Raw genomic sequence first — 26,243 nt, forward strand, 5'->3', positions numbered from 1 at the left:
AAAGACCACAGACCTTCTGATCGAAACGGCTGATCTCACAGGGTGATATTCCATTGAAGTCCAATGACTGCATCGGTTGAAGTCACATACGTATGTTACCGATATATTGCAGACCACTGCGGCAGCGAAGCAGTTAACATCTGCGAAAAGACATGAAGGGAAAAAGTTTTCCTAGAATTGACTATCATAGTGTGGGAATAGATTTTTTTTTTCTTTTTGCTCTTTGTTTTTTGCTCTTGATATTTTAAGGACAGCAGAGCTCGGGGAGGAAATGTCTCCAGGAACGGAAGCTATACGGCATAGCCGTTTAGTACTTCTTGTGCTGTATAGAAGCTATGCAAAAATGAGCGGACCAAACTGAACTCCCTGCCCATGTGTACTTGGTGGGTATGTACCCGAGTCTCACAGGTATCAAACTGGAGCAAAATACTGATACTAATACATATGGTGCATTTGTTTGCTCCAGTGTTGCAGCCAGGAGACATTGATACATAAGCCCATTGGAGCAGAGTAACCATTGTGATTCTAATGATGGTTTATTGCTTGTGATACAATTTAATGGACCAGTGTTAGAGTTCTTTAGTGGTAGTTTGTGCAGAAGTATAGGAGACCTCTCTATATCTGCGATTAATATAATGTACTACTATACGCCGGAAGAAACATTTAAAGTCGGTGCACAAACTGCGTTTGACACATTAAGCCAGTGGTCTTCAACCTTTTTTTGGTTAAGGAACCAATAAATATAATGTGAAATTCTGGGAAATCCCAACCCACGCCTTCCCCGTCTCTCTCCCCCCCCCCCCCCTTACACCTCCTCTCTCTTCCCCTCCTTACACTCCCCCGCTCTTTCTTCCCCCTTTACACTTCCCCCTCTCTCCCCCTTCACACTTCCCCCTCTCCCTTCCCCTTTTACACTCCCCCCTTTACACTCCCCGCTCTCTCTTCCCCCTTACACTCCCCCCTTCTATCGCTCTCCTTTTACACTCCCCCTCTCCCCCTTACACTCCCCCTTCTCTCTCTTCCCCCCCTTACAGGCTCTCCTCTCTCTCTTGCCCTCACTCTTCCACCACACACATACACACAGATCCCTCCTCCAGTCAGGCGGAAGTTGGACCCAACTTCTGGCGCCGACAGGAGGAGGGGGGCGGATTGCAGTGACCGCCAGGCTGCTGATGCATTTCGAGCCGCTGGTGTCCCAAATCTCTCCCCCCTGTTGGCCGCAGAGCCCTTAAGCGGTGACCGTGGAATCCCGGCTGAATATCACTGCATTAAGCCCTTCAGTTCCTGAGGGACCAGCAATGCGCGGTATTACTTACTACCTGCAGTATAATATAGGGTATATATTTGGAGACAATAATTCCCTTGTTGTTAAACTTGCATGACAAAGTATTCACTGAAACATAAAACACTTCATTCTGTATTCTCTGGAACCTTGCTACAATAGAAATAAGCCCCCACCCTCCATCTTTCTGCTTGCCCTATGTCTAATTAGGGAGTATGTGCTACAGAAGCCTTAGTGACACCCGGCATCCCTCATCTGCCGTGTTACAGAGTAACCATGGAATCGGCTTTAATGTATCTTGCTAATCTCCTTCTTGCCATTAAGCGTTGGACAGCATTTGTTAATGAAGTCATTTGCTTTTATAAGGTGGCGAGAAGATCAGCAGTGATAATAAGATCCCTAGAGGACAGATACATATATCTGAGCTTCTAAAAAAGCTTGAACTCATAGCAGGGGGGAGGTGTGTGGAGCATTGCATGACAAATCAGGGAATACCAGTTTGCTCCAGCAATAAAGGGACTATCCACTTGTTCACTGGCCAGGAGAGGACCTTCTTTATTATATGTATGTATGTATATCTTTATTTATATAGCACCATTAATGTGCATAGCGCTTCACAGCAGTAACACCCGTGACAATCATATAAATAACAAACAATACAAATAACACATGATGGGAAAAAGTGCTTCAGACATAAAAGTGACACTTAGGAAAAGGAGCCCCTTCCCCAAAGAGCTCACAATTTAATTGGAAAGTAGGAAGAACGTGCAGAGACAGTAGGAGAGAGTTCTGGTAAGTGCGTCTGCAAGGGCTCAAGGTCGATGTATGAGGTGTAAAGTATCAGCCACAGAGCTACTCATATGCTTCGATAAGGAGGTGGGTTTTAAGATGGGTCTTAAAGGTGGATATATGTGTGGTGCCCTTTTGCATTCTCTGTGCGTTTTTTCTCTGGCTTTGTGGAGACCCATTCAAATCCTATCAGGGTTTTCCTCATGACTGGATGATCCAGTATGCAGGTAGCAGATCGCAGTTAATCAGTTAAAGTTCTTTTTATAGCGGTAATGATCTCCACTCACCCTGATAAAGGTCCCATCTAACCCAAATATAGATGTGGATTTCAATGTCCTCTTACCTAAACAAATGTGATTTTGGGCAAAAAAAAATTCTGTTAATTAAAAAACTGGGGGTGATGAAGACTCCAATGACTTATGAGGTCAATGACCCTGTCTTCTCCGTGAGAGGCTGTATTTTAGTGAGTGAGGTCAGCTTTTTAGGATTGAACAAATCCAACAGGTAACCTTTGGAAAACAGAAGAGAAAAGTGCAGGCTCCATAGTGTAACAAAGTTTAGTAATATTAAATGAATAAAATAGATTTAAAATGTCTTATTAAAAGAAGTCATTGCTGTAGTCACCGGGAAAACATGATGTCTGATAACAGGTGTCTAATATCAAGCAGTGTTTGGCATCCAGCGTCTACAGTATGTATCTCTGGCTTACGCTCGGCCTCTTACGCCTCCAGTAATTATGTCTCAATGTCCCAATGGCACTTACACTACTCTTCATGTGACTTCATCAATGAGCGAGGCTGCCTTCCAATGAGCGAGGCTGCCTTCGAATGAGCGAGGCCGCCTTCCAATGAGCGAGGCCGCCTTCCAATGAGCGAGGCCGCCTTCCAATGAGCGAGGCCGCCTTCCAATGAGCGAGGCCGCCTTCCAATGAGCGAGGCCGCCTTCCAATGAGCGAGGCCGCCTCCCAATGAGCGAGGCCGCCTCCCAATGAGCGAGGCCGCCTCCCAATGAGCGAGGCCGCCTTCCAATGAGCGAGGCCGCCTTCCAATGAGCGAAGCCGCCTCCCAATGAGCGAGGCCGCCTTCCAATGAGCGAAGCCGCCTCCCAATGAGCGAGGCCGCCTCCCAATGAGCGAGGCCGCCTCCCAATGAGCGAGGCCGCCTCCCAATGAGCGAGGCCGTCTCCCAATTAGTGAGGCCGCCTTCCAATGAGTGAGGCTTCCTTCCAATGAGTGAGTTTATCTTCTAATAAGTGAACAGTTCTCCAATGAGCAAGCCTGCCTTCTAATGCGTGAGATTACCTTATAGGAAGTTAGACTGCTTTCTAGTGAGTGGCATTGCCTGCTAAATGATATATTTATCAAATATTTTACCGGGATACATTGATACAAAAATCTAATTTTCAAATCTATCCTGGGATGCGGAGAATCAGAACAAATGGATAGCATCAGAGATTACAGAGATGTTTCAATCTTCTTCTGATCATGTCCTTGATGGCAGTAGTCAGGGTGAGACCACCTTGTAAGGAACACACCAGAGCATGTCACTGTCAGGGCCGCCGTCGGGGGGGGACAGCCGGTACAAGTGGTCCCGGTGGCGGGAGGGGCCCGGTGGACGGACAAAGCAGTTGCCACCGGGCCCCTGGTCTCCCCACCTGCAGGCTTCTTCCTCTCTCTCTGTACCACGCCGGGCCCTCTGACGTCGGCGCGGTGGAAGTAAGCTTGGCCCAGCTTCCGGCGTGCAGCGCCATGAGTGGGAGGCTCATTGCACACTGAAGTCAGAAGATCCAGCGTGGGACAGAGTGAGGAAGAGGCTTGCAGGTGGGGAGAGCCAGGGCCCAACGGTCAGTCACCGAGCCACCCTCCCTGGCAGTCAGCCCCCTCCCCTGCAGTCAGCCCCCTCCCCTGCAGTCAGCCCCCTCCAGCAGTCAGCCTCCTCCCCGGCAGTCAGCCCCGTCCTCGGCAGTCAGCCCCCTCCCCCTGGCAGTCAGCCCCCTCCTCGGCAGTCACCCTCCCCGGCAGTCCCCCCCACCCGGTAGTCGCCCCCCACCCTGGCAGCCCCTTCCTCAGCAGTCGCAGCCCCCCCCTCGCCCGGCAGTCACCCACCCCAGGCAGTCCCCCCCGGCAGTCCCACCCCCCTCCCAGCAGTCACCCCTTATTTTTTTAATATATGTATGGAGGGGTTATATGTATTGGGGAGGTGGGGTTTTTTGTATGTATTTGGGGGGTTTGTATATATTTGGGGGGTGGGGATTTTTTTATTTGTATGTTTTTGGGGGTGGGAAGTTTTTTGCATTGGGGGTTTGGTTTTTTGGTATATTTTGTGTGGAGAATTGTGTGAGGGAGGGGAGAGAATTCGTCTGAGGAGGGGGTTTGAGTGGGGTAATTGACGGAGGGGGGAGAGTGAGGAAAATAGGGAGTAAGAGTGAGACGCAGGGGAGAGAAATACATGTGAGGCAGGGGGATTGAGTGAGTGGGGTAATTAATGGAGAGAGTGAGAGGTGAGACGGAGGAGAGAGAAATTAATGGGAAGGGGGAGGGAAATAGAGGGGTCCCGCGAGGTGTGGAATGGGCCCGGGGGGTGGAGCCTGGGAGGGTGGGGGTGCGGTCAGAACTGTAATCCTGGTCCTCGGGAAATCTGTCTGCGGCCCTGGTCACTGTCATTACTTAACACCGTCTCTCTACTTTTCCAGCTTTAATCTGGAGCCGGGTTATGATTTCCTGCACATCTACGACGGTCCCGACTCCCTGAGCCCCCTGATCGGGAGTTTTTTTGGCTCTCAGCTCCCTGACAGAATAGAGAGCCGTAGCAACAGCCTCTTCCTTGCCTTCCGCAGCGACGCCTCCGTGAGCAGTGGGGGATTTGTCATTGATTACACAGGTAACCTGAGCCTCAACCTGCTGTTCCACTACCTTGTTCTTACAGGGGGTGTATGATAGTAACGTAGTATCATAGTAACATACTGTAATAGCACAGTAACAGAAGATTAAACCTTTGCTAAATCCTAATTGGGTGAGATACTCATCCTATATTTATACAGTAGAGCAGTCATTTTCAACCAGGGGGGTTCCGCGCCCACCCCTCAGGTGTTCCGCTGCTGCCAGAGGGGAGAGCTGGGAAAAAACTCCCAGCTGTCCCGGCCCGGAGGCATGGCTGCACCCCACGCAGGAGTGAGCCGGCAGCTCCCCAGCTCAGCAGCGGCAGCAGCCACCCGGTCACTGTGATCCTTTTGGCGCATAAGTTGCATTCAACTTGTGGCTGACAGGAGTAGGGAACTGTGGACCAGCGTGGGGCACAAAGGTGTGTGTGTGTGCGCGCGTTTAAGAGAGAGGGGGAGTGTGTAAGAGAAGAAGAGAGAGGGGCAAGAGAGAGTGGAGAGTGAGGGGGGGGGAGAGTGTAAGGGGGAAGCGTGAGGGGGGAAGTGTAAGAGGGGAGAGTGTAAGGGAGCAAGAGAGGGGGAGAGTGTAAGGGTGGGAAGAGGGGGAGAGTGGAAGGAAGGAAAAGGGGGAGAGTGGAAGGGGAGAAGAGAGGGGTAGAGTGGAAGGGGGCAACAGAGAGGGGTAGAGTGGAAGGGGGCAAGCGAAGGGGAAGAGTTTAAAGGAAGAAGAGAGAGGGGAGAGTGTAAGGGGGGAAAGAGTGTAAGGGGAGAAGTGTATAAGGGGAGAAGAGAGGGGGAGAGTGTAAGAGGGCAAGAGAGAGAGGGATAGTGTAAGAGGGCAAGAGAGTGTAAGGGGAGAAGATAGAGGGGGAGAGTTTAAGGGGAAGAGAGAGGGAGAGATTGTAGGGGGAGAGAGATTAAGGGTAGGAGAGAGTGAGGGGAGAAGAGAGGGAGTGTAAGGGGAAGGGGGAGAGAGTGTAAGGGAGGAAGAGAGGGAGAAACAGAGCAGCGGAGTGTGAGAGGGACGGGGGGAGGGAGAGGGATGGCGGGGGAGAGAGTTGGGGTTTCCCAGAATTCACAATCTAATTATAGGGTTCCTAAACAAAAAAATGTTGAAAACCACAGCAGTAGAGATTGGAGATGGTGAATGTCTTCAAATGTGCTTTACAATTTTTTTTTGCAAATCTATTTTTTTTTTAACAATTTTGCCAGAATTTTACAAAAACGGCAGTATATAAAAGATCTTGTGACCTGAATTTAGGGTCACGTTACCTGCATATTGACTTTGTGTTTGACCATTTTTCATTTTAATTTTTTTTTACTTTTCGCGGAATATTTAATGAAAGGAAGGCGAAATGTCACCTGGTGTGTGAGCTTCAGTAATATTTATAGTTATATTGACCCAGGAAGAAAGCAAACAAAAAACTCCACTGAAACATTTATCAATTATGTCTGGCAGGAGAAGACCTTTCTTTGTGACTCATTAATGGACCACTCTCTGGATCTATGCTCTACCTGTGTGTTTTCTTATTCAGCATATCCCTGTACATATTTCCTTTCCAAAAAGACGCCTAACCTTTTCTTTAAAGACATTTACTGTATCTGCCATCACCATCCCCATGGGTAGTAAATTCCACATTGCCACTGCTCTACTGTAAAGAACAATTCCTTTACTGCTGGATAAAACCACTTTCCTCGAATCTCAGGGTGAGCCTGTGTCATTTATACTGTCCTTGGGATAAAAAGTTCCCTTGATATCCATGGGTTTGGATATATTGGATAGATTGATAATCATATTCTGTCTTAATGGAGCGCTAACATTTCTAGCTCATGGAGGCCAATGTCCATACTCTGGCATGAATTGAACACACTGTGAGAAGGGAACCCAAGAGCTTGCAATCAATATGGTGCAGTGGGATGTACCAGTGTGACCCTTGTCCATGAAATGTGATGATACTTGGTAGCAACTACTACTTTTTTGATAACCCCTTCATTCCCAGGAGAGCTGCGCAATGCTGGCCACTTTGGCAGGAAAGTGGCTGAGGCATATAGTATTATCAATTATTATTATTATTGTTCCTATAGCAAAACGATATGAAATCCTTATAAAAAAAGATGAATTATTGAAGAAAGGTCAGTTTTCATCCAAATAAACCAAGATAAGGAGACACCCTGGGAAGGAATGAACTGTAAATAAGATGGGGGTTTAGCATCTTCCACCGCAGAGGCTGTTACTGTTGTGTTACATTGTGTACAGATAGAAAGCTCTGTCACAAGTCTGTTAAACACTTTCATCTCTGATTGGACATATTTTGTATTCTTTGTGCTTGTCTCTGCAGGAGCTACATTGTGTCAGTGCAGAGCTCTTGAGAACTACAGGTTTCCCTACAGTGCAATAGTCATTATCAGCTGTTAATGAGGCGTAATGGTTGGCATACTTTAGTGTGCATAAGGCTGGGTGACCGTTCTGTGATGCTCTTGTGCCGGAAGAAAGCAGGCGTATTAGGAATGAATCTGATTGTACTGCAGCATCTCAAAATGTTTCCCAGTGTGACAAATGGAATCGCAGATCAAAAGGGAAGTCTCAGTAAGCGCCGATGCAGGGTGTCCCACTTTGATCCAGTGTCAACTGCCATTAATGACAATGGCGGCTAATACCGGATTGGGGTGCTATACCCCAATATAGGCTTCATAGAGATTCAGCTCTTCATTAATCCCTTTGAAATTTCAGGGGATACTCTGTTTGCCTAATTTGTCTGATTGGCAGTGGCCATTTTAAATTCCCAGCACTGACCACGTGTGTATAATAATATGACCGGAGTGCAGCTGCAGAATTTTAAAAGGCTTATCCCCCACCCTCAATCCAACATAGTATTTATTTTTTAACTGGGCAAACTGGATTGCAGATAGCATTTGTATTTCCTGTGGATATGGCATTTATTCGCAAGTGCAAATATTCACGCGTTCTTACATTTTTTTTTTTTTAATTTTTGTTCAACTAACGTAAATAAAGCCATTAAACATGTGTGAAAGCATGCACCCCTAACACACCTTTATACAACACGTGGAGAGACCTGTGCATAAAAAGGCACACCCCTGAGATAGCTGGGAAAATATGTTAATAGGGATATGCTAAGTATTTTTTAATTAGAATATTTCCCAGGTATCTCAGGTGTGCACATTTCTGCACACAGGAGTCCCTCCGCGTGTTGTATAACGCTGTGTTTGGGGTGGTACTCGCTCTTGCAAAAGGCAAAATTGAATGCTTTTGCACTCAATTAAAAAAAAAAAAAATAATTTAAATGCAATATTTTAACGAGTGTTTGCAAAGAAAGGGAAATATTTCTGCGCAAACGGTCTGGCTCAAATGTTTACACATTCACCCAGCTCCCATTGCTGGCACCCCTGGTGGTTAAGCGTTTAAGGGTGCAGCTGTGTTTAATATTCCTTCCATCGATAGATAGGAAGGACGGCTCACCAACTGCAGAAGCTGCCCTAATTCAGCCCTGCGGACATGCTGGTGCTGTTACATACGGTTTGAAGGGTAATGCTGCACTCCCCAAGGGAAAAAAGGATATAAATACCGGTGCTTCTGGTTCAGGAATTTCTGCTAGGTACTCCCAATATCATGTATGAAAGGAAAAAACTGTGCTGTTAGTTAACCACACGTTCTTTATGAAGTGGATTCCACCCAGGGACCCGTTCCTGTGCAGACGATTAGAAGGAGAGAATGATGACAAGGGCACAGCCTCATTTCCATGTTATTGATTTTAATAACGCTGATAAGTGGAGCACATCTGAAATCAATCCTGGTTCCAATCACTAGCTACTGTGCTGTGTAGAAATCCCCTTTATGGGAATAATATTTTAGCTTCAGCCAAACGTTCTGTGAAATGTGGTGGTGGGGTGGGGGAGAGAGTTGGACTGCAGGGGTGCATTAAATGACTATTATTTAACTCCCTCAGTGCTGGAGCAGCCAGCAGAACAATGTATTGCGTAGTGATGGGCTCATGAAGAATTTGGCCACAGTCTGTTCCCATAATTTGTCACGTGTCACACAGCTGTTGATTACTCAACTCCACTTTAGCCTCACAAATATCTCACAAATAAAGCACATCTAATAGGTTTGTTAAGTGCACATGGTAGGAAGTGTGTTATTATTTATTGGCACAGCCCTGTTGCACGATTCCCACCTTTTGGGTATGCATCGATGTGCAACTACAATATAAAAAGGTGTGTGTGTGTGAGTGTAAGCTGCTCATGGCAGAGGCTCTGTTTCCTAATGTTACTTTGATGTCTCAAGCGCTTATTTCCATTGTGTCTCATAATGTCACATGTATTACTGCTGTAAATCGCTATTTACATGGCTGGCACTGTGCAAATACATATACTGTATATGTGTGCGTATGTATGTGTGTGTGTGTGTATATATGTATATGTATGTATGTATGTGTGTGTGTGTGATTGTATGTATATATATATATATATATATATATATATATATATATATATATATATGCGTGTGTGTGTGTGCTTTTGTATGTACGTATGTATGTGTGTGTGTGTATATATGTATATGTATGTATGTGTGTGTGTGTGATTGTATGTATATATATATATATATATATATATATATATATATATATGCGTGTTTGTGTGCTTTTGTATGTATGTGTGTGTGTGTATATATGTATATGTATGTATGTATGTATGTGTGTGTGTGTGATTGTATGTATATATATATATATATATATATATATATATATGCGTGTTTGTGTGCTTTTGTATGTATGTGTGTGTGTGTATACATACATACAATCAGACTGAGGCTTCCATAGGAGCAGGTCTCTCCACACATCAGACCTGCAGTTGGCAGACAGAACCCCTCCAGCCTGATGTCCCACAGCCTGTGCCACATTCCCAGAGACTAGGACCAGAGCTAACCTGCTTTACAAAACGGCCCCAGCATGGACAGGTGGTGCGCAAGGAGCAAGAACACAGGGGAAGACTGGCACAGAGCTGTGGAGTCAGGACAAGGACAGATGGCCATCTCAGAGGGTGGAGAATAGAGCAGCACACATGCCACAATCACCCAGCACTAAATGAAGAGCTGGTACACATCTCTGAGTGTCCTATTCATGCCTAGACATAGCAGGCACATACATTCCCAGTGCCCTATACCTAAATGGGCATGGTTGGCATATTATTCCCTAGTGCTGTAAACCTAGCCGGGTGTTGCTGATACACATCTCTAGTGCTTTACATCTTCCTGGGAATTGCTGACACACACCTCCAGTGCTCTGTACCTGCTTGGGCATTATTGGCCTCTCCAGTGCGTTATACCTGCCTGAGCATTGTTGGCAAACACCCCCTAGTACCCAGGTATTGCTGACACAGACCCCTCCAGTGCTCTGTACCTGCGTGAGCATTATTGGCACACTCCTCAAGTGCCCTATACCTACCTGGGCATTGCTGGCACACAGCGCATATATACCCTCAACCTGACCGGTGCTGCACTCCTCCGTCTATCAGCTCATCCTGAGATGCCATCCTTTGTTTAGGTGCAACACTTTGCTAAAGCTCAACTGAAAACGAGGCATCGCCACAACCCTCTGCAGTGCAGAATACTGTGGCATCTACAGCTGAATACAGCAGACACTTTCCTATAGTATTTTTGGGTTGCTAATGTATGGGGTAATTGCTGAGCATGTCTAGCAGATTGCACCGGGGCATCGACTCACTGTCCAACTCCCGTATTTTTGTATTAAACGTTTGTTTTCAATTTTCCAGAGAACCCCAGGGAGTCTTGCTTCGACCCGGGGATGATAAAGAACGGCACCCGCGTGGGGAGTGACTTGAAACTGGGCTCCACTGTCACCTATTACTGCGAGAGCGGTTATGATGTTGAGGGATTTTCCACGGTCACCTGTGTCATGGGAGGAGACGGAAAGCCGGTGTGGAACAACCCCCGCCCAACCTGTACAGGTAACCATACCCCCTGCCCAAATACTACCAGGCGCTGACTGTACTGATCATCACTTCATTGCCCTAAATTAAAGGCAAGAACATGATGTACAATAGACACAGAACTTTATACTTTCCATTATAATATGAGCACCAAGAAACTCCTCGTAGTGACTCTTTCCAAATCACAAATTGGGGCACACGGGCTAAACCAGAGCAGGGTACATACAGTACCTTGATATATTGATACAAAGAAGTGCACATTTTGCATTTTTACTTGTTCCCACTTTCGCTATAAAATTGCTTTGCTACATTTCTCCCAGTAAGTCCATGATAATGCTCAGAGCTGGTCATGTACTCTTGATTACTTAAAGCTCAATGCTTGTTTTATGTGCTATGCAAAAGGATATCGTGTCTGTTGGTGTCTGCGCGGGTCTGTGGTTGTGTGTCTGTGATTTTATGTGGCTACCTGCCTGCAGGGGTCTGTGGGTGTCGGGGGTCTCCCTGTAATACTCAGTCTCTTTCAGCTCCTTGTGGGGGGCAGTACGTCAGTCCGGAGGGAGTCGTCCTATCTCCTAATTACCCTCGTAACTACACAAGTGGACAGAGCTGCTCTTACTTCATTGTTGTTCCAAAGGATTACGGTAAGAGACACAAGTGCATTGTTATCCTTCTCTAATATCCTTTGTGTGTTGAGGTTCTCAGAGCTTCACAAACCCTAATTGCTTATTTTATGTCGACATCACAAATTAGAGCTTCTAGAGGCGGCATAAATACAAAAATACAAATCATTTTATTTTATTTATATTTAGGATTGGTGATTTGAAATGGCTTTTAAGATTTAACCCCGTCAGTGCATCATGGCCGTTGCTTCATTTTGGTCCTAGCTGCTTTGGTATTTAATAGCAGAATAGTTAAAGCCCAGTCCAAAAGAGTTGACCGTATCATTTTGGGGGGGGGATAGGGTAATAACGGGACCTCGTTCAGAGAGAGCTGATAGAATTCAAACGGTGTGTGACATTTCCACTACACCGTTATTCTCATAAGGACTCCTCTATGATTAGAGGAGAGGCTGTGGGGTTACTGTATGTGTATGTTACTGTCTGTCTGTTCCCAGGTAGAGTGGTAATGTTAGTGTGTGTCTGATCTCAGGCTGGGTAGTCTTGTCTGTGTGTCTGTTCTCAGGCTGGGTAGTTTTGTCTGTGTGTCTGTTCTCAGGCTGGGTAGTTTTGTCTGTGTGTCTGTTCTCAGGCTGGGTAGTTATGTCTGTGTGTCTGTTCTCAGGCTGGGTAGTTATGCCCGTGTGTTCTCAGACTGGGTAGTTATGCCTGTGTGTGTCTGCTCTCAGGCTGAGTAGTTTTGTCTGTGTGTCTGTTCTCAGGCTGGGTAGTTTTGTCTGTGTGTCTGTTCTCAGGCTGGGTAGTTATGTCTGTGTGTGTCTGTTCTCAAACTGGGTAGTTTTGTCTGTGTGTCTGTTCTCAGACTGGGTAGTTTTGTCTGTTTGTCTGTTCTCAGGCTGGGTAGTTATGTCTGTGTGTCTGTTCTCAGGCTGGGTAGTTTTGTCTGTGTGTCTGTTCTCAGGCTGGGTAGTTATGTCTGTGTGTGTCTGTTCTCAGACTGGGTAGTTTTGTCTGTGTGTCTGTTCTCAGACTGGATAGTTTTGTCTGTGTGTCTGTTCTCAGGCTGGGTAGTTATGTCTGTGTGTCTGTTCTCAGGCTGGGTAGTTATGTCTGTGTGTCTGTTCTCAGGCTGGGTAGTTATGTCTGTGTGTGTCTGTTCTCAGACTGGGTAGTTTTGTCTGTGTGTCTGTTCTCAGACTGGGTAGTTTTGTCTGTATGTCTGTTCTCAGGCTGGGTAGTTTTGTCTGTGTGTCTGTTCTCAGACTGGGTAGTTTTGTCTGTGTGTCTGTACTCAGGCTGGGTAGTTATGTCAGTGTGTCTGTTCTCAGGCTGGGTAGTTATGTCTGTGTGTCTGTTCTCAGGCTGGGTGGTTATGTCTGTGTGTGTCTGTTCTCAGGCTGGATAGTTATGTCTGTGTGTGTCTGTTCTCAGGCTGGGTAGTTATGTCTGTGTGTGTCTGTTCTCAGGCTGGGTAGTTATGTCTGTGTGTGTCTGTTCTCAGGCTGGGTAGTTATGCCTGTGTGTGTCTGTTCTCAGGCTGGGTAGTTATGTCGGTGTGTGTCTGTTCTCAGGCTGGGTATTTATGTCTGTGTGTCTGTTCTCAGACTGGGTAGTTATGCCTGTGTGTGTGTGTGTTCTTAGGCTGGGTAGTTATGTCTGTGTGTCTGTTCTCAGGCTGGGTAGTTATGTCTGTGTGTCTGTTCTCAGGCTGGGTAGTTATGTCTGTGTGTGTCTGTTCTCAGGCTGGGTAGTTATGTCTGTGTGTGTCTGTTCTCAGGCTGGGTAGTTATGCCGGTGTGTGTGTGTTCTTAGGCTGGGTAGTTATGTCGGTGTGTGTCTGTTCTCAGGCTGGATAGTTATGCCTGTGTGTGTGTGTGTGTGTGTGTGTGTGTGTGTGTGTGTGTTCTCAGGCTGGGTAGTTATGTCAGTGTGTATGTTCTCAGGCTGGGTAGTTATGTCTGTGTGTCTGTTCTCAGACTGGGTAGTTATGTCTGTGTGTTCTCAGACTGGGTAGTTAGGTCTGTGTGTGTCTGTTCTCAGGCTGGGTAGTTATGCCTGTGTGTGTCTGTTCTCAGGCTGGGTAGTTATGTCTGTGTGTCTGTTCTCAGACTGGGGAGTTATGCCTGTGTGTGTGTGTGTGTGTGTGTGTGTGTGTGTGTGTGTGTGTGTGTGTGTGTGTGTGTGTGTGTGTGTGTGTGTGTGTGTGTGTGTGTGTGTGTGTGTGTGTGTTCTTAGGCTGGGTAGTTATGTCTGTGTGTTCTCAGACTGGGTAGTTATGTCTGTGTGTGTCTGTTCTCAGGCTGGGTAGTTATGCCTGTGTGTGTCTGTTCTCAGGCTGGGTAGTTATGTCTGTGTGTCTGTTCTCAGGCTGGGTAGTTATGTCTGTGTGTGTCTGTTCTCAGGCTGGGTAGTTATGTCTGTGTGTGTCTGTTCTCAGGCTGGGTAGTTATGCCGGTGTGTGTGTGTTCTTAGGCTGGGTAGTTATGTTGGTGTGTGTCTGTTCTCAGGCTGGGTAGTTATGCCTGTGTGTGTGTGTGTGTGTGTGTTCTTAGGCTGGGTAGTTATGTTGGTGTGTGTCTGTTCTCAGGCTGGGTAGTTATGTCTGTGTGTGTCTGTTCTCAGACTGGGTAGTTTTGTCTGTGTGTCTGTTCTCAGACTGGGTAGTTTTGTCTGTGTGTCTGTTCTCAGGCTGGGTAGTTATGTCTGTGTGTCTGTTCTCAGGCTGGGTAGTTATGTCTGTGTGTCTGTTCTCAGGCTGGGTAGTTATGTCTGTGTGTCTGTTCTCAGGCTGGGTAGTTTTGTCTGCGTGTCTGTTCTCAGGCTGGGTAGTTATGTCTGTGTGTGTCTGTTCTCAGACTGGGTAGTTTTGTCTGTGTGTCTGTTCTCAGGCTGGGTAGTTATGTCTGTGTGTCTGTTCTCAGGCTGGGTAGTTATGTCTGTGTGTCTGTTCTCAGGCTGGGTAGTTATGTCAGTGTGTATGTTCTCAGGCTGGGTAGTTATGTCTGTGTGTCTGTTCTCAGACTGGGTAGTTATGTCTGTGTGTTCTCAGACTGGGTAGTTATGTCTGTGTGTGTCTGTTCTCAGGCTGGGTAGTTATGCCAGTGTGTGTCTGTTCTCAGGCTGGGTAGTTATGTCTGTGTGTCTGTTCTCAGACTGGGTAGTTATGCCTGTGTGTGTGTGTGTGTGTTCTTAGGCTGGGTAGTTATGTCTGTGTGTCTGTTCTCAGGCTGGGTAGTTATGTCTGTGTGTCTGTTCTCAGGCTGGGTAGTTATGTCTGTGTGTCTGTTCTCAGGCTGGGTAGTTATGTCTGTGTGTGTCTGTTCTCAGGCTGGGTAATTATGTCTGTGTGTGTCTGTTCTCAGGCTGGGTAGTTATGCCGGTGTGTGTCTGTTCTCAGGCTGGGTAGTTATGTCGGTGTGTCTTTTCTCAGACTGGGTAGTTATGTCTGTGTGTGTCTGTTCTCAGTCTGGGTAGTTATGCCTGTGTGTGTGTGTTCTTAGGCTGGGTAGTTATGTCGGTGTGTGTCTGTTCTCAGGCTGGGTAGTTATGCCTGTGTGTGTGTTCTTAGGCTGGGTAGTTATGTCGGTGTGTGTCTGTTCTCAGGCTGGGTAGTTATGTCTGTGTGTGTCTGTTCTCAGGCTGGGTAATTATGTCGGTGTGTGTGTGTGTGTGTGTGTGTTCTTAGGCTGGGTAGTTATGTCGGTGTGTGTCTGTTCTCAGGCTGGGTAGTTATGCCTGTGTGTGTGTGTGTGTGTGTTCTTAGGCTGGGTAGTTATGTCGGTGTGTGTCTGTTCTCAGGCTGGGTAGTTATGTCTGTGTGTGTCTGTTCTCAGGCTGGGTAGTTATGCGTGTGTGTGTGTGTGTGTGTGTGTGTGTGTGTGTGTGTGTGTGTGTGTGTGTGTGTGTGTGTGTGTGTGTGTTCTTAGGCTGGGTAGTTATGTCGGTGTGTGTCTGTTCTCAGGCTGGGTAGTTATGCCTGTGTGTGTGTGTGTGTTCTTAGGCTGGGTAGTTATGTCGGTGTGTGTCTGTTCTCAGGCTGGGTAGTTATGTCTGTGTGTTCTCAGGCTGGGTAGTTATGTCTGTGTGTCTGTTCTCAGGCTAGGAAGTTATGTCTGTGTGTCTGTTCTCAGGCTGGGTAGTTATGCCTGTGTGTGTGTCTATTCTCAGGCTGGGTAGTTATGTCTGTGTGTCTGTTCTCAGGCTGGGTAGTTATGTCGGTGTGTGTCTGTTCTCAGGCTAGGAAGTTATGTCTGTGTGTCTGTTCTCAGGCTGGGTAGTTATGCCTGTGTGTGTGTGTCTATTCTCAGGCTGGGTAGTTATGTCTGTGTGTCTATTCTCAGGCTGGGTAGTAATGTCTGTGTGTCTGTTCGTCTGTTCTCAGGCTGGGTAGTTATGTCGGTGTGTGTCTGTTCTCAGGCTGGGTAGTTATGTCGATGTGTGTCTTTTTTCAGGATGGGTGGTTGTGTTACTGTGTGCCTGTTCTCAGGATGGGTGGTTATGTCAGTGTGTGTCTGCAGGCACACACTAACAACCACCCATCCGTTCTTAGAGACGCTTGGTAGTTATGTGACTATCTCTCTGTTTTCAGTGGTCTTCGGACAGTTTTCCTTCTTCCAGACGGCTCTGAACGATGTGGTTGAAGTCCATGATGGGCCCAATGACCACTCTCGACTCCTCAGTTCCCTCTCTGGCTCTCACACAGGTACAAGGCAGCACCTGCTGGGAGAAGCACAATGCCCTGTGCATACTGTAGGGAAGACCCGCAGGGGCTATAATGTTCAGACATTTTTACTACACGTGAGCAGCTGTCACGTTGATCGTAATGCCTAGAATAGATAAACTAAGTTACATACATGAACTACTAGGAAATTAGGAGGAGTTATAGGGAGCGCGTACATTATATGGAGCAATAGGATGAGTTATATGAGGCAATAGGTGGGGTTATAAAATGCAGTTATAAGGAACAATAGACAGAATTGAATTGAGTATTTATAAGGTGAAAAGGAGGTGTTATAGGGAGTGATTATATGGAGCAATAGCAGTTATAGGGAACGGTTATATAGAGCAATAGGAGGAGTTATAGGGAGCAGTTATATGGAGCGATAGGAGGAGTTACAGGGTGAGGTTATATGGGGCAATAGGTGGAGTTATAGGGAGTGGTTATATGAAGCAATAGGTGGAGTTATAGGGAACGTTTATATGGGGCAATAGGAGGAGTTATAGAGTAGTGAGCAGTTACAGCTAAAAAGCAATAGCATGATTTTTTTTTTAAAGTTCAGCTATCTCCTTACTTTCTAATGCACAGTTTGCTCTTCAGCTCCAGAAAAACGTCAGCCTTTTTCAATGCCGCAGTGCCTAAGCAAACCTGTGCTAAACACATAATTCCATCTCACACTGCGATAAGAGCGGCAGCCGCCCATAGCAAATCAAACAGCAGGTTATCTGCGAGAGGCAGGTCTCGCCGCCCCGTAACGCGTGCGCTCTGCTGTTGCAGGTGAATCGCTACCTCTTGCGACTTCCAATCAGATTTTAATTAAGTTCAGTGCCAAGGGGCAGGCGACAGCCAAAGGATTTCATTTCGTCTACCAAGGTAGGTGTGTTGATGGCGCGTCAAATCCTGCAGCCGTCCAAGTTGCGAATAAATCCCGCGGGGGCTCCAAGCAGATATTAAATCCTGTCTCTGAGCAGATCTGATGGGCAGATTGGGATAGGAAGATTTGAGAAGTGAGTGAAGGAAGGGAGGGCAGGTGCAGAATGAGGCAGGAGAGGCAGCTGTGACATGCGGGCATTGGGAGAGCAGCTTAGAGCTGGCAGGGAGGCATCTGGAAGTAGTTTACAGCTAGTTACAATGTGACAGTGCTGTGTTCTCTGTGGCACTGCAGATATACGGGGGGGGTTTGTTTGACATCCCTACACCATGTAGGGGGGGCCGTTGGAGGGGAGACAGGTAGTCATGTTACCCACCTGCTAAATGGGACATAAGACTTAGCACTGCTTAGTATAATATGGCCCTAAGTGTAATAAAAAATACGTGTTAAGGTCAGAGATGGGGTGCGCTGCTTCAATTTTCTGAATATTTAATAGCTGTGTTTGTATACTAATTTGGTTCACCTTTCTCTCTCTGCACTTTCTCCCTCTCTTACTTCCCTCTTATTCGGCCCCCTCCTCTCTCTATTTCCACTCCACTCTCTCTCCTTCTCTCTTTATAACATATCTCTCTTTCTCTCACCTTTCTTTGTCTCCCTTGCTCGTTCCCTTTCTTGCTCTCTCGAATGCACTCTCTCCTTCTATCCATCCTTTTCTCTCCAACTTCACTCTTTTATATTTCTCTCACTTTTCTCCTCTCACCATCCCCTACCTCTTTCCCTATCCATAACTCGTATCCTATCACACTCTCCACAACTTTTCCTTTCTTTTCCCTCCTTTTTTTCCCTCTCTTCCCCCTCTTTTATTATGCCCTCTCTCTTCCCCCTCTTTACCTGCCCCCCTCTTCCCCTCGCTCTCTCTTTCCCGTCTCCCCCCTCTCCCTTCCACCCCTTTCTCCTCACCCCTCTTTCCCCTTCACCCCTCTTTCTCCCCCCTTTCTACCTTTCTCTTTTCCCTCCTCCCCCTCTCTTTTCCCCCCTCCCCCTCTCTTTCCCCCCTCTCTCCTTCCCCCTTCCCCCCCCACTCTCTTTCCCCCTTCCCCCCCACTCTCTTTCCCTTTCTTCATTTCTCCCTGTCATAGCTGTTCCTCGTACCAGTGCCACTCAGTGCAGTTCAATCCCTGAGCCCAAATATGGTAGGCGAATTGGGAATGATTTCTCCGTGGGAGCAGTTGTGCGCTTTGAGTGTATTCCTGGCTACGCCCCGCAGGGCTCTGGGAACATTGAGTGCCATGCGGTGATGGGAGCCCTGGCTCAGTGGAACACCACGGTGCCCTCCTGTGTAGGTATGTACACTAAAATGCAACTGTTATGAAATACAGTGCAGGGCTTGCTGTGATATTCCTGCAATAGGATCCAATGCAGTTAGTGGCTGTCTTGAAATACCTACCCACAATGCAACGTGTACAGTGGCTGTCCTGAAATACCTACCCACAATGCAACGTGTACAGTGGCTGTCCTGAAATACCTACCCACAATGCAACGTGTACAGTGGCTGAACTGAAATACCTACCCACAATGCAACGTGTACAGTGGCTGTCCTGAAATACCTACCCACAATGCAACGTGTACAGTGGCTGAACTGAAATATCTACCCACAATACAATGTGTTCAGTGGCTGTCCTGAAATACCTACCCACAATGCAACGTGTACAGTGGCTGAACTGAAATACCTACCCACAATACAATGTGTTCAGTGGCTGTCCTGAAATACCTACCCACAATGCAACGTGTACAGTGGCTGTCCTGAAATATCTACCCACAATGCAACATGTACAGTGGCTGTCCTGAAATATCTACCCACAATGCAATGTGTACAGTGGCTGTCCTGAAATATCTACCCACAATGCAACGTGTACAGTGGCTGTCCTGAAATATCTACCCACAATACAATGTGTACAGTGGCTGTCCTGAAATACCTACCCACAATGCAATGTGTACAGTACAGATGTAGCAAGACTCACTGTCCCCGCTGCCGCGGTCGAAGTAGCAAAAGTCAGCCGCACCAGAGATGGTGTCTGCCACGATCACGTTGCAGGGGGTCTATGCATCCAAATAGGACCCCCCGCAGTGTTAATCATCCGGTGCCAGCCATGACCGTGGCGGTCGCGTGATCGTATGTCAAGTGCACCGGAGACTGTTAGGTTAGCTACATCTGTAACTGTCCCTAAATATGCCCCCAATACAGTGTATGCTGTGACTGTTTAATGATACTGATTTAAATTATGTGTTGTTTTCCTTTGCAGCAGCACACACACGGTACTTTCTGTGCATGCTGTGGTCCACTGGGCAGCTTTAGTAATCCGTGATAAGCCTCAGCAGAACCTAAAGTCCCTTCTAGCAAAGGATCACTGTCATTAATCCTTTCTTCTGTCTCAATTATTTATATAATGATGCATAGGGTCTGCAAATCCTTACCACCATACACACTCGTCTGAGTTTATGGCCCCTATTCAATGTGCTGGGGAAGAGATCATCTCCAATCAAGTGAAAGGGACTAAAATCTTCCCCAGCGCAGGAAAGCTGTTTCACAGTATATGGGGTCACATAGACATGTTAAGTTCCTACAATGTCCAGGTGATGTGCTATGTGAGCAGCTGGTACTGACAAACACTCCTTGTTTAGGGGGGACACTCCCTGATGTCTCATTTTTCTACTTTCTTCCTAAAATGAGTTCCTGCAACGTAACACAAGTCCATGGAAGTTTTAGGAATCTCTCCTGGTTTTATCCCAAATCAACATTGGTGATTACAGAGCAGGTCTATGCATGCAGACAGCATTCCTAGCTCACTTTGTCCTTCTTCCAGTGCCTTGTGGTGGGAACCTGACAGAGCGCAAAGGGACCATCCTGTCTCCGGGCTTCCCAGAGCCGTATCTCAACAGTCTCAACTGTGTCTGGAAGATCACAGTTCCCGAGGGAGCGGGGGTCCAGGTAGGAATCTCTCTGCAGAGTACATAAAGTACTTACTCTGAAACATTAGATCCTACGTCATCTCTAATTTTACCCCATCTGTCTTACCCCAGCTACAGGACTCCCCCTGTGCGTTTCAGAAGCGTTGGAAATTCTGTTGCTATTTTCCCTCCATGCACCAACCATCCTTGCAGTAAAGTTGGGCTTTCATAAGACTCAGAAATATTCAATATAAGGGACTAAACTCCGTTTGTGGAAAGTGCTACAGTAAGAGCTAATGCCCTATAGTAATAACACATAAAAGGACACGTATATTAAACAGTGCTATAGCAGGAGATGCCCTGGCACTGGTAGTCAACTAACCTCTCTTTCACGCATTTGAGAGGCACCGAAAGATGTACTATGGCAATATAGCACCACTTAGTATACATACGCCAAAGTGTGCAATTGTGAAATTGATTTAAAATGTACAGATGTGGTTGCTACAGCTCTGGGAAACGGTGCAACATTAATCAGCTTTTATTTTGGTTTCAGCCCAAGAGCGAATGTGGCTACAGCACTAGTGGGGACTAGTGAATCATTCAACTGCTGAGGCCTTTGCATTCTGCATGTCGGGGAGTCTGTGTATGGGGATTTAGATAGGCAGAACCCTCTGGCGCTGAAGGGGTTAATAGGACACCTCTACTGGGTCTCTAGAAATGTAAAACCAGGAATAATTCTGCATGTACATGTTTTATTTTATTATTTTAAGCTGTAATAATGGAGAGCTCATTCAATCCCAGAGGTATTAACTCTCCTTAAAATTCAGCCTTGCTTTTAATGAGGGGCCAAGCCAAAGTAGCCTGGGATGAGGGATAGTGGAAAATGGAGACTGGTTGCCACTGGGAGGCTGCGGTAAAGCTCGCAGTTTCTCAGTTTGGATTTTGGGATTCAGGTAGGCAGAGGAGGCCATGTTTTTTTTTTATCTCTCTAAAAAAGCAGCAAGATTGGTAGACTTCCTGACTTAATAAGCAATACCGTTTCCCAACCTGAGATACTGAGCCCTCAATGACTGGGTCCAATGGATGGATTAACCGAGTGTATCATTATTATTTATTGTAATTATTTAAGATTTGTATAAGTCTCATTTTAGGAGGTCACTCTCGCTTCCTGCTTTCTAAACGTAAATACTGTGTAGACCTTTCTAAAATATGTTAAAATAGATTTTTTTCCCCCAATGTTAAACAAATGCAAAAAATTGTTTGCCAGGCACTGTACCACTGCTGCCCCTGGTTATGGTTTGGGGAATAATGCTACGCCATCATGTGATCACAGCCCTAAATACACTGTGGAGGGTTTTGCTACTTTCCACGCCTGGTGTCATTAGCACCTAGTGTGTAAGGTTTTCGGAAGCCTGTTTTACACAATAGCATTCAGCACGCAGTAAATTACAGGGTTGCTGCTCTTGTGTGGCATCCCAGCCATTAAATCCACATAGTGTGAGAACACTGGGCCAGCTTTCAGTTCTGTACACGGAGCGCTTCAGATGGCAATTAAGGCTCTTTACCGAACAGAATTATTTCACAGTGCAGTTCTTAAATATGATAATGAGAATGTTTAATCCCAATGGCTGCTATTATTACCGCTCTTTATTTTCTTGTGTCTAGTGAGGATTCTGCATAAAACATATCATTAAAAGCCAGCACGGTGCCTTGCTTCATTTCACCTTTTAAAGCAAGCCACAAGATCGTACAATACAGAAGCTTCCCCACTCAGCGAGGGGCAATGGACATTCATTAAACACAAAAGCACTCGCCCACATGACGCTCCCACTGTGCAATATTTATAACTTGTTTCCGAATTCAATTTAATAGCTGTTTTTTTTCCCGTTTCTGCCCCAGTGCTGCTTTATACTCAGAACTTCGTGTCACATGGTCAGAGTGTCACCAAGTTCACACCTACGCAGCACGTTTATTTTTATTTGGGGTCAAATATCCTGTTCTCTCCAGCATGGAATGTTTTGAGATGTAATTGGGGGCAGAACAAGGGTCCACTGGCAAAACGAGTGTGCATTAAAACAGCAGTCCGTGCTGATTTGCCATTTTTGGGGCATTTTATTTTTAGTCACCTTACCAGATCTCTTCTTGCCCTTTTTTAAATCCGTTTTTATTTTTAAAATCTGATGCTCCGTTCGGAATATTAAGTGTCCGGGAGGTTAAAATGAAGCTCTCCCAAGAGCCCACTGCAGTCCAACGGTCACCAAGGTAATGTCAGAAGTAAAAAAACAAACATGAGTTTCTTAACACTAGAAAAAAACATTCCTCCTTGACAGTCCAACACAAATGGGTTAAGCCCTCTCCTCTGCTGAGCGGGACAGGTTAAAAAGTACGAGCTCCGTTCGTATAGAAGGTCCCTCCTCTTCTTCACTTGCGTCTTTTTTTTAACCTGTCCCAGCTGAACAGGCTTACTCCAGGAGATGCAGTCTTGTTTTTCCTTTAATGTTCACCCCAGTATTATTTTCTCTATTCGGAAGGAGGAAATAGAACAGCCGAATCAGCATGAGGTCTGAAACCAGCACCTTACAGTATGTTCAGCTCCTCCGTAATGGTGGGCTTTGGTTCTTCTTTAACGGCCATGCGGTGGGCAGCTTTCCCCACTCCCGACCACAACTACTGAAGAGACCGCAGAGGGCACACGCGGCCATCCAGTAGGCCGCCCATTCCCCTGTACACAGCACGGCGGCGTCACAGGGAGTGGCTCTATAGACCTCAGGTCTCTTCGTGAGCGTGGGGGCCGCATGTCTCACACCATAAACAGCATATTTAAGGGCTGCAACGACTGCAGTCAAGGCCTTCCCTTCTGGCATGGAGGAGAACAAGGAAGTTAGATATACAGTATATCTCTGTTCTGGCTCAAGCACACACTGTGATTAGTAGGTAGAACCAGGCAGCTTAACTCAATCCCATATATCAAGCAAGGGAACCTTCTTACTTGCTGAAATTGTTTATTTACAATAAAATAAAAAGGGGGGAAGTACTGAGGGAACACTGTGGCATGGGAACAATGGAGGGGAAGGGGAGTTATGAGGGCAGTGGGATAATGCAAGATATAGGGATACGTAAAATTCAGTAACTTTACCAGGATAGGAGAGATGACTGCTCAAGATGGCTGCTGGTACTAAAAGGTAGCATGTTGATCAGGGCTGATGGGAAATGTACCTGGGAGTATACCAACTGGCAAGGGGAGGAAGAGCAGTATGCTCTATGTGAAAAGACTGAAGTTGCCAAGGCAACTACCAGAAGCTAAGGGAAACCACAGGGTATAGCAACATTGTTACACGTACACTGAGCAGCAATGGCTGTCTCAGAACAGGGAAACTGACATGCAGAGAGGTTCCAGGGCAATCTCCTATGAAACCCCATTGATAAGATTTTGATGTATTTATTGACCCCACCCTTATATATCATTTTGCTCTAGGATAGTTTTTATTGATTACTGCCTTAAAATCTTTTTTTTTTTTTTTTTCAGTACCCCTTGTAATACTGTATGTCTGATACCCCTTCTGCTAAAGACACCCAACATGGGGAATATTTTTTAGAAGGCATCAAGCAAAACGAAGAATGTATTTTGTGTCTCCTAAGACAGGGCAGCGCAAACTTTTTTAGCTGCGCCCCCCTGTCTGCTGCTCCTCAGACTCGCAACCCCCTCCACTTGTTTGCCACCGCCAAATGACGCTGCGGGGTCACGTGACGTGATGTCACGTGACCCTGTTGCCATGGAGACAGGCGTGTGACATCACTCCGCAGTACACCGCGGCGTCATTTGACGCCACGTTGCCATGACGACGGTCACAGCAAATCTCCAGAATCATGGTAAGTGAGTTGCAGAGGCCTCACGGGACCCCCCGGCATTTATTTAAAATGCCTCGGGGAAGAGCGCGGGAGCACTGCAAGCGCCCGCGCCCCTCCCCACAAATATCCAGCGGCCCCCACTTTGCGCACCGCTGTCTTAAGATAACAATCTCCCTGATGATTGCAAGGAAAACGTCTGGCCTGCAGTATGGCCATTAAGAACTAAGCCAGCTGAACATATGGCTGATATGATCTTTTGATTAAAATCAGTGTTAGCTGAAACCTCTGTTACTAAGGAAGATTTAAAAGTTTTACAAACACAGAAAAGGTTACGTTCATAGACCAGTATTGATGTGTTAGAGCAGGGGTGCGCAAACTGGGGGGCACAGGATTTTGTTGGGGGGTGCGGTGGTTGCAGCGGCCCCGCACTCTTCCCCAAGGCAATTAAGTTAAATGCCGGAGGTCCGCGCAAGGCCTCTGCAACCTCAATTTACCGGGGTTCTGTAGTCCTCTGAACGGCAACACGGTATCAAATGACGCCGCGGGGTCATGTGACTTCACATGACCCGCGGCGTCATTTGACGCCGGGTCACAGAGAAGGGGGGCGTGAGCGCTTGGGCTGTCACACAGGGGGGCCGCAGCTCCAAACCTTTGCACACCCCTGTGTTAGAGGATCCACTAGTGGAATACGATCAGAATCTTCCTTCTCCCTTGATGAGGAGTTCTATATTTTATCTGACACAGATCAGCAGCAACACAGAGAAGAAAACCGCTTTCAATATAGATCAAGCCGACGAATTAATCAAATCTATTCAAGCAGTTATGGGTATTCAGGGACCGCTACGTTCCCTTCATGATGTTTTATTTGAAGGTTCCCTTAAGAAACAGTCTTCTTTCCAGGTGCACATGGCGATAAAGGATATCATTACTAATGAATAAAGTCATGGAAAAATGTGTTCTCTCCCAATTAAGTGATTACTATGCCAAAACAAATTTCGTTAGCCAACTCCAGTCTGGCTTTTGCCCAAAACACTTCACGGTAACTACTCTTTTAAAAGATTGCAATGAGATCCAGTGTGGAATGGAACTGGGACAACTTACTGATGCAATATTCCTAGATTTTGCAAAGGCTTTTAATACTGTCGATCACATTATCTTGTTAAACAAGCTCCATTGCACTGGAATAGGGTGCCTGCTTTAAACTGGTTTCACTCCTACAAATCGGGAATATCCCAATATGTGGCTATCTCAAGCTCTAACTCCAACCCTTTGGATGTCAGCTGTGGTGTCCCGCAAGGCTCTGTTCTGGGACCCCTACTATTTTCAGTCTTCTTAATGATCTATCTACAGCTTGTAGTGGAGCTTCAATACACATGCAGATGACACAATCTTATATGCACACTGCCCTAGCCTCTCTGACCTTGGACACGTACTTCAATCTGATTTTTCGAGACTTGAAAACTGGATTTCCCAAAACAAACATTTTTTAAACACAGACAAGAATGTAACAATGGTATTTGGGACCAAGGCTAAATTTCTAAAGCTACCAATGACTAGGCTACAGATCAGAACCAACTCTAACACCGTTCTAGCCCCTGCCACTAATTTTAAATATCTCGGAATGTGGCTTGACACCCTCTACAACTCAATATGCCACTTTGTCCTACAATGTAACTACAACACACATCACTGCGAAATGCTCAAAGAACTATATTGGCTATCACTTGAGTCAGGCACAAAGTTCACCTTTCCTGTCTTGCCTTCAAATACTTTCTGGGGAAGCTACCCACCTATCTGAACAAGCGCCTCACCCCTGCAAACGCAGCACTTATCACCTGAGATCTGACCCAAAAAACTGTTCATAGTTCCAAGGTTTAACAAAGTATCTGGCCGCTCGCCTTCTCATACCATGCACCTTGCAACTGGAACAATCAATCTACTTGAGACTCTCAAAGCCACCACCAGTCTAAATTCTTTTAAAACTAAAGCTGTCTCACATTTCAATCTGGTCTGTAATTGTTACATACAACTATAACATACGATGTTTACTGTTCATGTAATGTCTTTAAAAATAATGTATAACACTGTTCATTTAATGTAACCATGTATTGTCATCATAACTCTGTTCCCAGAACATACTTGAAAACAAGCGGTAACACTCAATGTATTACAGTACTTCCTGGTAAAACATTTTTATAAATAACCCGATCTGAAGCCTACTACCTCCGGACGTTTTACCAGAATATACTCATTCCACAATCAAGATGTCATTTTCTGTGAAGCTGTCCCAAGGGTGGATGCACCCATTTTTCGGCTGACCAAGAG

At 46.3% G+C, this 26,243-nt stretch overlaps 1 protein-coding gene across 1 annotated transcript in view; it reads left to right on the forward strand.

The window, feature by feature from the left end:
• Nucleotides 1-26,243, forward strand: part of CSMD2 (CUB and Sushi multiple domains 2) — a 701,191-nt gene that overhangs the window by 593,237 nt on the left and 81,711 nt on the right. Inside the window, 7 exon segments of the mRNA XM_075604612.1 lie at nucleotides 4,763-4,950; nucleotides 10,739-10,933; nucleotides 11,440-11,556; nucleotides 16,121-16,234; nucleotides 17,027-17,122; nucleotides 18,260-18,463; nucleotides 19,985-20,109. Coding sequence (XP_075460727.1) covers nucleotides 4,763-4,950; nucleotides 10,739-10,933; nucleotides 11,440-11,556; nucleotides 16,121-16,234; nucleotides 17,027-17,122; nucleotides 18,260-18,463; nucleotides 19,985-20,109 — 1,039 coding nt within the window.

This window comes from Ascaphus truei, chromosome 6 (assembly GCF_040206685.1).
Source record: "Ascaphus truei isolate aAscTru1 chromosome 6, aAscTru1.hap1, whole genome shotgun sequence".
In the NCBI taxonomy this organism is placed as follows: Eukaryota; Metazoa; Chordata; class Amphibia; order Anura; family Ascaphidae; genus Ascaphus; species Ascaphus truei.